This window comes from Staurois parvus, unplaced genomic scaffold (assembly GCF_062004578.1).
Source record: "Staurois parvus isolate SC_StPar_1 unplaced genomic scaffold, SC_StPar_1.0 ptg000701l, whole genome shotgun sequence".
Taxonomy (NCBI): Eukaryota; Metazoa; Chordata; class Amphibia; order Anura; family Ranidae; genus Staurois; species Staurois parvus.
In genome coordinates this window covers 499,379-515,284 of record NW_028318497.1, presented here as the reverse complement: position 1 = coordinate 515,284, position 15,906 = coordinate 499,379, and the positions used below count along the sequence as shown (strand labels likewise).

Below are 15,906 nucleotides of genomic sequence, written 5' to 3'. Positions count from 1 at the left end.
CTAGGAAATACCCACTGATCTGGTGGAATAGGCAAGTAAAAGCTCAGGAGGAGATTTGTCCTTGAGAGTGCAAGTACTAGCAATCAGAATTCTTCTACATAGAGCAATTGTGGACTTACAAGTGAAAGCTGCAAGCTCAGAGACACATTTGGCAGGCATTAGGGCAACCATAAAGAGCAGGAGAAGTCATCTAAAGGAATTTCCCTAATGGGTTTAAAAATAGTTTCTGCAGTACATAGAGAACCAAGTTCAAGGAAAAGTACAGTCAAAGCTTTTTTGGATGTACTTCTGTGGATCACAGGAGTGCAGTTCGTTCCGTACTCCTGATACCAATTGTTTAGCTGACAGTGGGTTGAAGTCACTCAGACGTTCCAGGCTAGGGAAAGATCCCAGCTTTAAAGTCATGATCCACCCCAGAGGATCGGCACCTGGCTCAGCCTTTCAGCGATCTCAGTCGCTCTCTCCTCCTCCACAGCTGAGTGCTCAAGTTAGCTCAAGTGGGGGAGAGAGAGCAGACAGCGGTGACTGCTTAGAGCGGCTGTGAGAACTCAGTGATCAGCAGTCATGAGATTGCTGAATTCGCACCCTCACCCTTAGAGCCGGTGAGGGACAGATACAGCATCGCACCGATGCTGCATCCATCTAGGTATGATTTTGGTGGGAAAAACCACCCACACTTCTTTTAAGATCCCAAGGCAGTACAGGGTATTGATGCAAGGTACACCTTGACAAAAGGGTTTTTACAAGGGAGTATGAAGCAAGTACAGGGTTTTACAAGGAGGGCTTGATCCAAGGTACACCTTGAATAAGGGTTTATGCAAGGGAGTATGAAGCCAGAAGCCTTTAAAAAAGAGGGGACAAGGCTGAAACCTGACTCTTTAGAGTACTCAAGACCAAATTGTGGTCAAACCTAATTGTAGGAAGGCTAGAGTTTGAGGCAGTGAGTATTCTGTGGGACTTAATTGCCTGTCTGCACACCAGGCAAAAAAAGGTTTTCCAGGTATAGTGGTAGATCTTTCTGGAAGCTGCATTTCTTGCTTTCAGCAAGGTGGGAATAACAGACTTAAAGACCCCTCTATCTGTTAAGACCTTGATTTCAACAGTCATGCTGTTAAAGCCAGAGACTGAAAAGCAGGATGGATCAGAGGTCCCAGGGACAGTAGATCTGGCCTGTTGGGAAGAGGCCAAGGGTTGTCTGAGCAGTCTGAGTGTGTCTGTGTACCAGGTTCTCCTGGGCCAGTATGGCACAATGAGAATCAGTTTTCTCCACTTGACTATCTTTTTGAGCAGACAAGGTAGAATCTGCCTAGACTGAGAACAAAGAATTATCAGGGTATCCAAAGCTAGTGCTAGTTGATCCTTGGTTTTGGTCATACACCTAAGTAATTTGTTGAATATAGAGACTAGGATGTCTTCATCCGGATTTCCCCATTTCTTACACATCACAAGGAAAATATCCACCTCCTTTAATCCAGGCTATAGTGGATGAGGCAGTCTATTTTCTAGTTCACTCCCAGGATATGGAAAGTTGAGATCACTGGACAGTGAGTTTCTGTCCATGAGATTATCTGCATGGATCCTTCAATGCTGAATGACTTCTGGAGCCCTCTTGATGGTTGATGTAGGCTACAGCTATGGCATGGTCTGACTGCACCCTGAATAGGTATCCTCACTGAAGAGGGTCAAGTGCTGCAGAACGATTTGTATTGTTCTGAACTATCCCTGGGTGACCAAGTTCCCTGGCTTGAGAAGAACTGCAGTACTTCCTCTTCCTCAGCCCGAGAGCTTAACATCTGTTGTCATCACTTTTCAGTGATAAGGAATGAAAGACGGGCTGCACTGGAAATCCAGCAAATTAGGGAATTCTTTGCTTGGCTGGACAGGAGCATGGGTAGATGAAAAGAAGGAATATGTTTGTTCCAAGTTGACAATATGTTGTGTGGGAGAGGTTTTGAATAAATTTGGTTGACTGTTACAGCCTTGAAGGAGGCTACTGTGAGGCCTAGAATGCTTATGGAGAATATCATTGCAGTGTGTCTCCTATAACTCAAATCTCAAGCTTGGGCACTGAGAGAACCTTCTTTTCTGGAAGAAAAACTGTTCTTTGTGATGTGTTCAGTACCGGCCCAGGAATTCTAGGTGAAGAGAAGGGTGGAGAGCAGATTTTTGGAAAATGATCATCCAAAAAAGGCCTGCAGCTTCTGAATTGTCGATGTAAGGTAGATGTTTGCAGACAGCTGTAAGGAAGAGCAGTCCTTCAAGAAAAGGTTGTCTAGATAACCAGTGTCCTAGATGCCCTTAGGTCTGAGAAGGGCAAGGAAAGGTTCTAGGATCTTTGTGAATTCTCTGGGGTCAGAGGATAGGCTGAAGGCAGTGCGACACACTGGAAATGGGATTCTGCCATTGCAAAGCACATAATAACAACTGTTGCAGTGGATATATAGGAATATGCAGATTAGCACCTTGAATACCTATAGATGTCAGGTATTCCTCCATCTCAGGAAGGCAACTGCTGACCTTGCGGATTCCATGAGACATTTTGGAATTTGAAGGTATTTGTTTTTGAGGAGGTAGAGTTCTGAACATTTTTTTTTTCGTACCCTTTTTTAAACCACTGATTGAACCCACAGATCTAGGACATCTTTGATCCAGAGATAGACAAACAGAGCCCCCCCCCCCCACACACACCCTTAAGAGGACACCCCATCATGGGGAAAACAAATTAGGTCTGCAAATTAGGATCTCTTGAAACAGTAAGGAGCCAATGAGAACAACAAGAATTTCTTCCACCTTGCTTCTGGGAAGAAGCTTTGGGAGATGATTCAGGGGGAGTAGCACATAAATCAGGAAGCAGTGCTACCATGGACCCACCAGAGTGCCTGTCACATCTGCGATAGTATCCTTAAACCTGGCTATAAACCTGTTCACCTTCTTGTTCCGGGGACACCCTCAGATCTAAATGTACAGTCAACCAAATCTCGCAAAAACACCTCATGAAGAGAACATCCTTGGAATTGAAGCACTGATGGCTGAGAAAATTTGCCATCAAATTTTCAACGCCAGGAATGTGAACAATAGACATCATTGGAACATGCTGCTCTGTCCACATGAGGATCCCTCCTCTCAGCCTGCTGCTATACTTTTGATAATTACTATAAACCAACACTTTGACATAGCTCAATTGAACCAAAACTGGGTGGCATGTTAAGAGCATCATCCAGTGAAGAAGTGACAGCCAAATAGCCCGTAGTTCCAGAAGATTAGGCAAGAGTTTAAACTCTTGTAGACCAATGGACCAGCACCAACAGTATGCCCAAACTCCTTCCCAAAAAAAGAATCTGTCATCTGAGGGTAGGAAAGAAGCCAGAGTCATGGAAGTAAGCCACAAAAGCAGGAAAGCTTTGTATGAGGAATGAATGTCTGAATGTTCCTGTCCAAGCAAAAAAGAGATTTATCCTACGTGGACATGATTTCACTCAAAGTTTTGTTATAGTGCTGGACAAGTTGAACTGTCTTAAACAAGGAGGCCCAGGACCCTCATACAGCTGCACAGAGGAGCAGAGAAGTAAGGCATGTAGTAACTGATCTCAATTTAAATAGTTTCTCATGAGGAATAAAAACTCCCTCTTAATCTGTATCCTCAATAAGACCCACTAATTCCAGCTGAAGATATGGCATCAGGGATGAATACCTAACATTTATCAAATGTCTGAACACCTCCAGAGTGTGCACGGTGATCTTAATATTCAAGTTTTTAAGTCGACAGAGCTCTAAGTAAGAGATTGTCAAACTAAAAAAATTACCTTTAAGCTGGTCATACTCATACATGTCAAAATTAATAACTGCACATGCCTTTGAAGTAGCGCCAAACTATGGTACCTAAAATTGTCCATAGGCGATGCTTTAAAATCCTTTCAGGTTATCAGTTTAGAGTTTGTAGTAGAATGTTCACGTTAACCCATATATTTCATATTATTTAACATATGTATTAATAACTTATAATTCATCTTAAGCAATAGATAATAGTTATACAAATTGGAAGAGGAAAATATGATTTCAAATTTGTACTTTTTGAAGTCGAACTCTAAATGACCTCTCTAATTCACAGTGGTATTTTTTTTTTAAGATGGACACTAGAATCTGGGAAACATTTTATTAGGACAAAGTTCACAGACAGCTCCAGACATGGTCTGCAAATGCAAACTTTCCTCTTTTTATGATAATTATATTGACATATGTCTTGACAACCAATCATACTGTACTACATTTAATTCTATGGTGAATTCTAATGCTAAAATTATTGCTCTCACACATTCGTGGCGATACCTCACGTGTGGTACAATCACTGTCTACATATGCATGCCGAACCTCCTCTTTTCCATTTTCAGGGGATGGGAGTGCTTTTCTTTTTTTTTTTATTATTTATTTTAAACATTTTTTTTCCTTTAACTTTATTGCTATCACAAGGGGTGAATACCACGTCTTTGGATACCTTTCGCTTTTGTGACAAATACGTGTCACTTCCACTTTCATTAGTCACATAGAAGATTGAGGATATGGATGCTTCTCCTTCTCCTCTATGCACAGGTGACCCAATTACTTACAGCAGTCCTGGGCTCCCCAATGGAACAAGAGAGCTCAGCGAATGACTGCAGGGCCCCATCAGAGCACTGTAAATGTGATCAAGCGGCTGTAAAGAGATGGGTTTTATAGAGGAGCCTTAACGGTGTAGTGTGGCTTCCCCATATACCCCATATACAGTTAGGTCCATATATATCTGTACACAGGCACAATGTAATTTTTTTTTCAGGTATTTACCAAAACTTATTCAAGCTATAGTTATATAATGGATATGGGCTGAAAGTGCACCCTACCAGGAAGGGTTTAGGAATTATAGCTCTTAAGAGTAGCCATTAACGCCTTTATCAAGGGGCCAAAAGTAATTGGACAATTGAATCAAAAGCTATTTCATGGCCAGGTGTGGGCTACTACTTTGCTATTTCTTTATCAATTAAGCAGGTAGAAGGTCTAGAGTTGATTCTAAGTGTGGTATTTGCATTTGGAATTTATTGCTGTGAACCTACATCATGCGTTCAAAGGAGCTGTCCATGCAAGTGAAACAGGCCATTGTATGGCTTCAAAAACAAAAAAATTAATCAGAGCAACATTAGGAGTGACCAAATCAACAGTTTGGTACATTCTGAAGAAAGAAGAACGCACTGGTGTGCTCAGCAACATAAAAAAGGTATGGACGTCCACGGAAGACAACAGTGGTGGATGATCGCAGGATCCTCTCTATGAAAAACCCATTCATAACATCCGGACAAGTGAAGGACACCCTTCAGGAGGTGGGCGTATCACTGTCAAAGTCTACAATCAAGGGAATCTTCACAAGAGCAAATACAGAGGGTTCACCACAAGTTGCAAACCATTCTTAAGCCTGAAGAATAGAAAAGCCAGATTAGACTTTTCCAAAAAACATCTAAAAAGCCAGACCAGTTCTGGAAAAGCATTCTTTGGTGGATACAACGAAGATTAATCTGTACCAGAATGACCGGGAAAAAAAAGTGTGGAGAAGGCATGGAACAGCTCATGATCCAAAGAAAACAACGTTATCTGTAAAACATGGTGGAGGCAGTGTGATGGCATGGGCATGCATGACTTCTAGTGGCACTGGGTCATTGGTGTTTAGAGGTATACTGTCACATCATCAATAAACACTGCAGAATTCATCCGGCTGCTTCTGTCAGCCCAGATTCAGCCAAATGCAGCGAAGTTGATTGGACGGCACTTCACAGTACAGATGGACAATGATCCAAAACACACTGCAAAAGCAACCCAGGAGATTTTAAAGGAAAAAAAGTGGAATATTCTGAAATGGCCGAGTCAATCACCTGATCTCAACCCAATTGAGCATGCATTTCATTTGCTGATGAAGGCAACACTAAAGGCAGAAAGACCCACAAACAAGGAACAACTGAAGACAGTTGCAGTTAGAGCTTGGCAAAGCACCAGAAAGATGGAAACCCAGTCTTTGGTAATGTCCATGGGTTCCAGACTTCCGGAAGTCATTGCCAGTAAAGGATTCTCAATAAAATATTAAAACATTTTATTTATGAATATATTCAAATGTCCAATTACTTTTGGTCCCTTAAAAAGGGGAGATGACTACTCTTAAGAGTTGTAATTCCTAAACCCTTCCTCCAATTTGGATGTACATACCCTCAAATTAAACCTGACTGTGTTCACTTGCATGGACAGCTCCTTTGAACACATGATGTAGGTTCACAGCAATAGATTCCAAATGCAAATACCACACTTAGAATCAACTCTAGACCTTTCACCTGCTTAATTGATGAAGAAATAACAAAGGAGTAGCCCACATCTGGCCATGAAACAGCTTTTGATTCAATTGTCCAATTACTTTTGGTCCCTTGAAAAAGGGGGGTGGCTACATACCATAGTGTACATACCCTCAAATTACACCTGAGAGTGTGCACATTCAGCCCATATCCATTATATAACTATAGCTTGAATATGTTTTGGTAAATACCTGGAAAAAAAAACAAAAACTGTGCCTGTGTCCAAATATATATGGACCTAACTGTATTTGCAAACATATTGAAAACATGTAAATACAGTTGCATGTTTTTTTTTGTAGACTAGCTGGTGTGCTAGGAAAACTGCGCTTGCCATTTTCGTATTGATTGCAACTATCCAAGTATGGCAATGCAGTGCAATAACAAATGTAGGGTTGTTACAGAGGAGTATCCAATTTTCTGAAGACCAGCCTTTGGTGGCTTATTGCCAACAGGGAGTCGCTGTAAGTAGGCAGTCCAAATCATTTTGTAGGTGGCAGTTTATTCCATGTCTATTCGTGTCTTGTGCTGGGTAGTTTAATGAATGATGCAATTCATTTATTGTTTATTTAGTGTTAATGCATCTTAGTGCAATTTCCAATACTTGGTGCAACTTCAAAACTATCAAGGTCACACCAGTAAATGCTAAATGAAAAGGGCTACGCCAGAATGGTTACACAGTGATTGCAATGAAGTGCAACTAAGTAACCTACAAAAAGAGGAAGAGTAAAGAAAAAGGGAAATTGACAGTTTTTGTTTCCCCAAAATGTTGGTGAAATATATTGGAGTCACTTGGGAAGGTGAAATGTAGGTGCTTTTCAGGGAGCAATTAGCTTTAAATAGCTCCTGTGTGTTTCAGAAGCTGCTTTCAACTATTCTGGACTCGTTCTTGTGCCAAAAACATACCTTTATTAGCTTGTTTTTTTTTCCTGCAGTAATTAAATAGGAAAAAATTAAAGTGAAAGTACAAATAATAACAAATCAAAAATGTTTTTCATTTTTGAAAACATCTCTTAGTCACTGAACAAAGTAGAAGTTTTTGCTTTGCTGAAATGTAACCAATGGTACATTCAGAGATTTTGATGTAAGTTTAATTTCCCCCAAATCATTTTGCTAATGCCTAGTGCTAAGTCTACTAGATTTGTAGCTATAAGGATCTACATTAAAACTGAATACACATTTTCTCCCATAAGTATACCGTATACTGTGCCATTCCCAACAGAGCTTTCAGAGATCACTCTAAAGAAGAAGGAAGTAATGTTACTTCAATATAAGAATAGTGAATACAGGTAATTTTATTCTTAGCAAAAGATTGATATGGTACATTGACTTACTTTTAATTAAAATAAGCTGAGAAGTTAGAAAGTGTTTTATATAATGTATAGAAAAAGCTAAGAATATAAAAAAAAAGTCATATTTTTAAATTGCCCATTAAGATCCAATGGACAATTATTTACTTCAAGCACAACTTTAGGTTGTCACAAATACAAACCAGGGTTGTAAAATAAAGGGGAGAAAAGCATTTGTCTAGGCTCATCAAGACATGATGACAACTGTCACACAGACTAGCAATGGGCACCTTAAAGCATACGTAAACCCTATCAATTAACTTCTCTTATTGGCTCCTTTTTGGTCTGAAATATGCCACAGAAAGTGTTTTGTTATATCTGTTTAAGAAATGCAAAAAAAAAAGTTGATCTTGCAAGAAAGCCGATGCTGTTTTGTGTACTCTGCAGTGTTATCTCAACCAATGGTATCTCAAAGTGTGTCAGCATTACAGATATCCTCTCCCTTTATTATGGAAAGGGGGAAGTGCTCCACAGTAGATACAATACAATGAATGATCGTTGTCACCCTTAACCCTGAGATAAGGTGTGCTACAGTAGGAACCTGGTGAAAATAAAGAAAAAACTAAAAAAGGAAAACTAAGCAAGTCACCACATCTAAAAACTAGTAACTTGAAATGTATTACATATTTTGGGGGTTTCTATACACTTTAAGTCCTGAAAAAGGTAATTTTCATGTTTCTGGCTTCCTAGAAGTACAACACGTTCAGATCCAAGCAGTATTAAAGGACACTATAGTTTAATTATTTTCTATGCATTATTTTGTACTGTGGAACATGGCTACAATGTTATCTGGGGTATCGAGCCAAAGCTGTCATGATCACCTTTGGCTGTCACCAATATTAGGCTTACGTTGGCAGCAGCGCAAGCTTGTAAACAGACTCTAGGGTGCTATAGAAGCAGGGAGTGTGTTCATATATCTTCAGCTGACTGTTGGATTTCCACAGGAACTTATTTAGTGGGCTCTTAAGCCACCTGATCACTTCCACATACACTAGAACCCGATCCCATTACCCCTCCATCATGCATTCCTATCTCTGGCCAAGCTGCTCCTTCTGCAGACACAGGAGGGCCAAGGCAGCGGTCAGTAAGTAAAGTGGAGGGACATCCATTCAATGACTGCCCCTCCAATGAATGAATGACAAGTATTTTTTACATCTCATTTCAGCACTGTAAATCTCTAGCCACTGTGGCCAGGGAATAAGCAAGGCAGGCTAATAAACCCCTGATGTCTCCTTAAAAAGAATCTGTCCCTCCAGTTATGCTGTCAAATAGGGGCTTGTCTGCCTCCTAGTGGTAGCTATAAAGTTAAGTAAAAATTTTAAGTTAAATAAAATTAATATTAATAAAAATGTTTAAAGCCCATGGCCCAAAGTACATATAAACATATAAATGCACGTGGATGTGCCTTAAAATGCAAGTGACAATTGTGCCGTGCAAATCGTATCGCCCGACGCCCGTGACATGCAGTTCTGGGCGCTGAGCAGGTGGTTTTCTTTGATACTTAGCCCTGCTGCGTACAAGCAGATGATCAGCCTTGGGGAGCCATGCACCTTACTACAGGGGGAAAGAAACAGCTCTAGTCCGGCTGTCAGCACTGAAGTTGGATGAGCATTTGCAGCTGATGTGTTTGACAAAGTGAGTGTGATAATGATCACTGCATTTCCTTTCCTCTCCTCTGCCTCTCCCTTCCCCGTGTCTGTGATGGTCAGTGTGATTACTTGGCTCTCTCTGCCAGCCTGCTGCTTGCAAAGCCTCTCAAGAGCCATCTGTCCTCCTTCTCCACCCCTATTCCTACTGTTCAGTGTGCCAGGATTGAGGCTTCAGCACATGTCGTCTGAGCAGCCTCTGAAGTTGATTGTTTCTGATATCTTATCCAGCAAATAAATAAAATAGACAAATTATCCTCCATCAAGTTAATGTGGTGTATCTGAGTGGAAAGTAGGCAATTTTCAAGCGCTTTGGAGATGAGGAGTGACTTTTAATAAATTCAGAGAAAAACAAATGTAACTCTGTAAGCAATTTCAGGGATCAGGCTTCCCCTTCCCTCAGGAGAGGCAAACCGCTTCACACACCAGACTTAGCCCACTACACTTAACCCCTTCATGGCTACACAGCTTCACACACCAGACCTAGCCCACTACTCTTAACCACTTCACGGCTACACAGCTTCACATAGCGCGAAGATCTATATCCCCTGCAGCAACTGCACAAGTGCCAGGATCAGGAAAAACCTTACATGCCGGACTACAATACAGGCACTTTAATGGTCAGCATTCAGAAACTCACGCATGGGGGGGGGGGGGATACAGGATTTCACAACAGTTCTAAAACTCTGTGCCTGTGTTGTAGTCCGGTATGTAAGGAGTTAAGTGACTTCAGGTACCTTTTCGGCTTTGGCTTATTTTCCCAGATTTTGGCACACACGCAGTTGCTGCCCTGCATACAGATCTTCATTCTACACTGGAGCTTGATTTGGCTGCTCAGCATGCACTTGTACTGAGCAACCAAGTGCAAGGGTAACCTGAAGGAACAAAGTTTTTTGTTTTTTTTCATTGGGGGGGTCAGCGCCTCAATTATTTGCTCAGGACGTGCGCTTCTGCTGAATGTTAGGATAGTGTCTCATCACACTGCAAAGTCTCCTCCTTCCCCTAGTCCCTGGGTGTGGAACTGGAGACAGGCAGGGAGGAATATATATATATTTTTTATTCAGGACAAGTGCATTGTCATGAGGGACAAGTAGATTGGGACCCTGATTTAGTCCCCTGACAAGTAGTTTTTGTTTTTTGTTTTTTATTTCTACACCCCTGGTCATCATTTCTGGTTAACGGCAAACTCAGACTTTTAAATGGTCGCCTATGGACAATTTTGTAATATGTCACTCTTTCATTGGAATGCATACATTTTTAATCAGAACTGAAGTTCCACTGTTACAAGCTGTGAGCAGGCAAGCAACAGAAATGCAATGTCCCTTCTGCAAAAAAAATAAAAACACCCCTACATACCTGCTCACAACAAACCCCAAAATGTAAACTGAGCTACACATACTGAGCTCAGCTTAAAGTGGCTGATCAGATCCCTGTGTGCTGGAATGACTAGCTCCTGTGAGTGATGTCATCCTGTGCCGGCCAGTCAAGATGGCCAAAAAGCAGCACACGGGAGAAGATGCCGGCGCCAGTGAAGGACCATTGGAAAGATGAGTAGTGATCCCTTTCGTTTTGATCTAAGGCTTGACATGTATCTATTTACTTAATGCAAACTCTTTAGTAATATACAGTACATTTATAAACTGAAAAAATTAAATTGCCTAATATAGCATAACAAAGTTTATTGGTCTATTAAACAGAATGAACACTGAGCCAGAACTCCTCATTGGCTAAAACTTAATGTGGAAGTAGAGGCAAAACCTAACTAACTCTAAACCTACGCTAGCCACATTCTAAACCTTACAAGATTAGATAGATTAGGCTTAGAATGAGGCTAAGAGAAGGTTTAGAGTTAGTTAGGTTTTGCGTTTACTTCCACTTTAAAATCCTTCCACAGCAAAAGAAAAAGGATATATTACAAAGCAACATTTTTACTGTGAAAATTAAAAATGAAAATGTAGTGAAAATACAATTTTCACTACAAATCATTTCAAATTAATTTCCACTGAAAATATGAATATTAGTATCTGGTGGGATTGCCCTAAAATATAACACTAATTGGACTGATGTCTATCAATTTACATTTACAGTCATGGGCAAAAGCATCCTGAAAAATTCTTGGAAGGCTGAAGCTGGAAGGCTGTAATATCTCTTAATTGAAGCTTATAACCTTCATTCTAACAGCTGCCAGCAAAGGCCTGGAAATCAGCCATACCCTCTGTGACACAGGTCAAGAGTAAATTGTCTCAGTATCTGACAAATGAATAGTTCTCAGCATTGTTACATGACTACAGGCATAAATTCCACAAAAATTCGGAAGCCCTGGATAATGCATATATACCTGTCGATTCTGATTATGCACTTCTGACAATTTATATATTTATAGAAATATATAGAAACCTTCTTTTGAGGTTCTGATTAACCTCAGGCACCTCCATTTTACTTCACTCACCCCCTATACCTTCTACCTTCCCCTCTTTCCTACTCCTTCCAATCTGCATTTGGGGGGTGTTAGGAATGCATTGACATCCACAGCACATCCGGTGCATTTTGAACGTGGTGTGGGAAATGTGCACAGAAAGTGGATTTCTCGCATCACGTTCTGGTGTTAACAAATTGTCATTTCTGCACAAGCACAAATGTTTTGTTCTAACATCATTAGGGCCTAGAAACTGAAAGCTTATGATGCTATGTGAACCTATACCTTTAACACTTGTACTTTAAGACCGGTACTTGATATGTACAAATTGATAAATGCAATGCTTCCCTTATATAACTATTCAACATCATTTGTTATGTATACATTTTAGGATAAATTAGGAAGTGAAAATGTTAGGCTTGACTACATTAAAATGTTATTTTTCTTAATATTAGAAGTGCCTCAGGACTGATTGCTAGAGATTACACTACACCCATTATGGAAACTGATTCCATCAAAAAATGACAACCTTAAATATAAAAACAGTTTAATATGCAGTTGAAATACATATACTTACTGTTCATCCTGCATTGTGATTCAGGCACGCAGTTAAGAATTACAGCTTGGTCACTGACCCTTCTTTTTGACTATCTCTTCTTCTGTCAACATACTGTCAGTGTTAGATTGACAGTACTGTGTAATGCAGAAGAGCATAACTGACTGAAATTGCTCTCCCAGTCCTGCTCCTCAAGGAACTATGAGAATTTACTATAAAGATAAATTCAGATACTTAGGCTAGCTTTTGAAAACATACGTATACTGATGTCTAATAAATACAAAACTGGGTGAATGGTGATCTTGTAAAATGGAATTTAACCCATCAATTTAATGATTTCAAAAAACAGTTACAATCCTGGCAAGCCAGGAAGATAGCTGTCACATTTGCTTGTGCTCTCAACCAAACTGTCAAACCATCAAATGGCTGGTGTCATAACGAATCACATGTGCAGCACCATGGCAGTTGCAGATTAAAAAGCAGCTAAGATGGCAGCTTCCTTGGCTGAAAATGATAGGACGTTTAGTTCTGATTTAATATCTTCCTTGAGTTCAGGTATATACTGGTTGAATGTAATCTTTAAATTTGTGACTATTTTTTAAAATGCCAGGAGCTTGAGTCACCAGAGAAATTTAACTGCCTCTAGGAACACTGTCTGATTTGCCAACTATCACGAAATCACTCAATACATTGTATGTATCTGGACAGTCAGAGGCAGATGTCTTAAAGCTCAGTAACCCCTATAATACCTGTATCTCCTGATTGAATTAGAAGTTAAAAAAATTTAATACTCGATGCTTCGTATATATAATATTCAACGGAAACATCTAGCAGAAACAGTTTAACATTTTTGCAGACATGCTGCTTCTGGCTGTAGGCAATAAGTGTTTGTCTAGTATGCTTACCCTTAGTTTATCTTAACTCAACCATGAATACAGCAAATTATTCTCCTAAATAACCATGCATATACTGTATATAGGTATGAAATGCTGCATCACTAAATTTTTCATTACCTACTTCACCACCGGTGTAGAGGTCAGAGCCTGTCGGATGAACGACAGCATCGCTTTCGAGGTTGGCAATGTCAGCCTTTACAACTTGCAACTATAATAGGCAAACACATGTACGTCAACTAGGTTGGATAAGGGACACATGGTGCATTCATTAGTTTATAGTTTACCTTGTTCCTTGTATTCCTACCTTTAAAACTTAAGTATATACTGAAATCCACCTAATTTATGAAATACTGAAAGGAGCAGAAGTGGAGGTGTTCATGAAGGCAACATTATATTTTTAAAATTAATTTTTAAAATTTGGATAACACTGTTCATACAAATGACTAAATAAATAATTGTATTGCATATTGGACCTGAAGGACAATAAGTTGGTTGTAGTTTATGATTTTCTCACACAATATAATTTGTACTGGAGCCTTAAGGGCCCATTCACAGCAACTGCAGTGCAAGAAACATGTGATTTTGTCTGTGTTTCCTGTATTGCACAGGAACGCACTGCCCTCGTTAGACGCGTGGGTGCCATTAAATGTTAATGGCACCCTTAACACACCTAGGAAAAGCACACTAGTTATGGCCACCAAACCGCTTGGTACCACAGTACTAAATGATTTGGTGTGGCACGATTTTAAAATGTTTTACTTTTTGCGCCTTTTTCTGCTCCTGCGTGTTCAGCAGTGGGAACGTGCAAAACACGCATGTTGTGGTGTGAACCGGCTCTAAAGCTTCAAGCACATTCACTGTCTTGGCATACAGATTGTTTTTCTGCTCTAAAGTATGTCACAAATTCTACACACATTTAAATGCCAATTCCAGTTCTAAAAATACCACTTTCTACAGAAATTATTTTCTGAGAAAAACATCCCTTTTGCTACTCTGCATAAAGAGGAATGCTCATGCAGCCCTATAGAGGATAAGTGAGAAAACAATACATAGTGAGATTAATTTACTAAAAAGACTAAACGTTATTCCCACAAAGTGATTGGCAATAAATAAGGTATACCTATGTTCACTTTAAATACCCAATTATGTGTAAATAAAAAGAATTTGTTGGCATATGATTGGAATATTAAAGTGAACGCAGCTTCACCTTGTTAACCAAGCTCAACGAACATTCACTTTACTAAAAGATCAGTCTACACCTTTAATAAATCAGTATATACAGTTGCAAGAAAAAGTATGTGAACCCCTTGGGATTACGTGGAGTTTTGCATGAATTGGGCATAAAATGTGCTCTGAACGTCATCTAAGTCACAACAATAGAAGAACACAGTCTGCTGAACATAATACTACACAAACATTAGATGTTGCCATGGTTTAATTGCACATAACATGTAAACATTCACAGTGCAGGGAGGAAAAAGTATGTGAGGCCCTAGCTTAATGACTTCTCCCAGAGCTAATTGGAGCCAGGAGTGAGCCAACCTTGACTCCAATCAGTGTGATGATATTGGATGTGTTGCTGACAGCTGTCCTACCCTTAAAAAACACACACCTGTTTTGGGTTTACTGGTTTCAAGAAGCACTGTCTGATGTGAACCGTGCCTTGCAGAAAAGAGCTCTCAGAAGACCTACGATCAAGAATTGTTGACTTGCATGAAGCTGGAAAGGGTTACAAAAGTATCTCCAAAAGCCTTGATGTTCATGTGTCCACGGTAAGACAGACTGTCTACAAATGGAGAAAGTTTAGCACTGTTGCTACTCTCCCTAGGCGTGGTCGTCCTGTAAAAATGACTGCAAGAGCACAGCGCAGAATGCTGCATGAGGTAAAGAAGAATCCCAGAGTGTCAGCTAAAGACCTACAGAAATCTCTGGCACATGCTAACATTTTGACACATCTACAATAAGGAAAACATTAAACAAGAATGGAGTACATGGGAGGATACCACGGAGGAAGCCATTGCTGTCCAAAAAGAATATTGCAGCACGTTTGAAGTTTGCAAAAGAGCACCTGGATGTTCCACAGCACTACTGGCAAAATATACTGTGGACAGATGAAACCAAGATTGAGTTGTTTGGGAAGAACACACAACACTATGTGTGGAGAAAAAAAGGAACAGCACACCAACATCAAAACTTCATCCCCACTGTGAAACATGGCGGAGGGAGCATCATGGTTGGGGCTGCTTTGCTGCCTCAGGTCCTGGACGGATTGTTGTCATTGATGGGAAAATGAATTCCAGAGTTTATCAAGACATTTTGCAGGAAAACGTACGACCATCTGTCCGCCAACTGAAGCTCCGCAGAGGATGGGTGATGCAACAGGACAATGACCCAAAGCATACAAGTCATTCAACAAAACAATGGCTGCAACAGCACAGGATACGCCTTCTGGAGTGGCCCAGTCAGAGTCCTGACCTCAACCCGATTGAAATGCTGTGGCATGTCCTTAAGAGAGCGATTCACACCAGACATCCCAAGAATATTGCTACACTGAAACAGTTTTGTGAAGAGGAGTGGTCCAAAGTTACTCCAGATTGTTGTGCAGGTCTGATCTGCAACTACAGGAAACGTTTGGTTGAGGTTATTGATGCCAAAGGAGGGTCAACCAGTTATTAAGTCCAAAG

General features: G+C 40.3%; 1 protein-coding gene across 3 annotated transcripts in view; it reads right to left on the bottom strand.

Moving 5' to 3' along the window:
- Positions 1 to 15,906, bottom strand: part of MACROH2A1 (macroH2A.1 histone) — a 146,756-nt gene that overhangs the window by 74,759 nt on the left and 56,091 nt on the right. The window contains exon 6 of one of the 3 annotated variants that reach the window (XM_089653134.1): positions 13,340 to 13,430. The exons of the other annotated variants lie outside the window; for them this stretch is intronic. Coding sequence (XP_089509260.1) covers positions 13,340 to 13,430 — 91 coding nt within the window. The remainder of the gene's footprint in view (positions 1 to 13,339; positions 13,431 to 15,906) is intronic. 3 annotated transcript variants of the gene reach the window in all.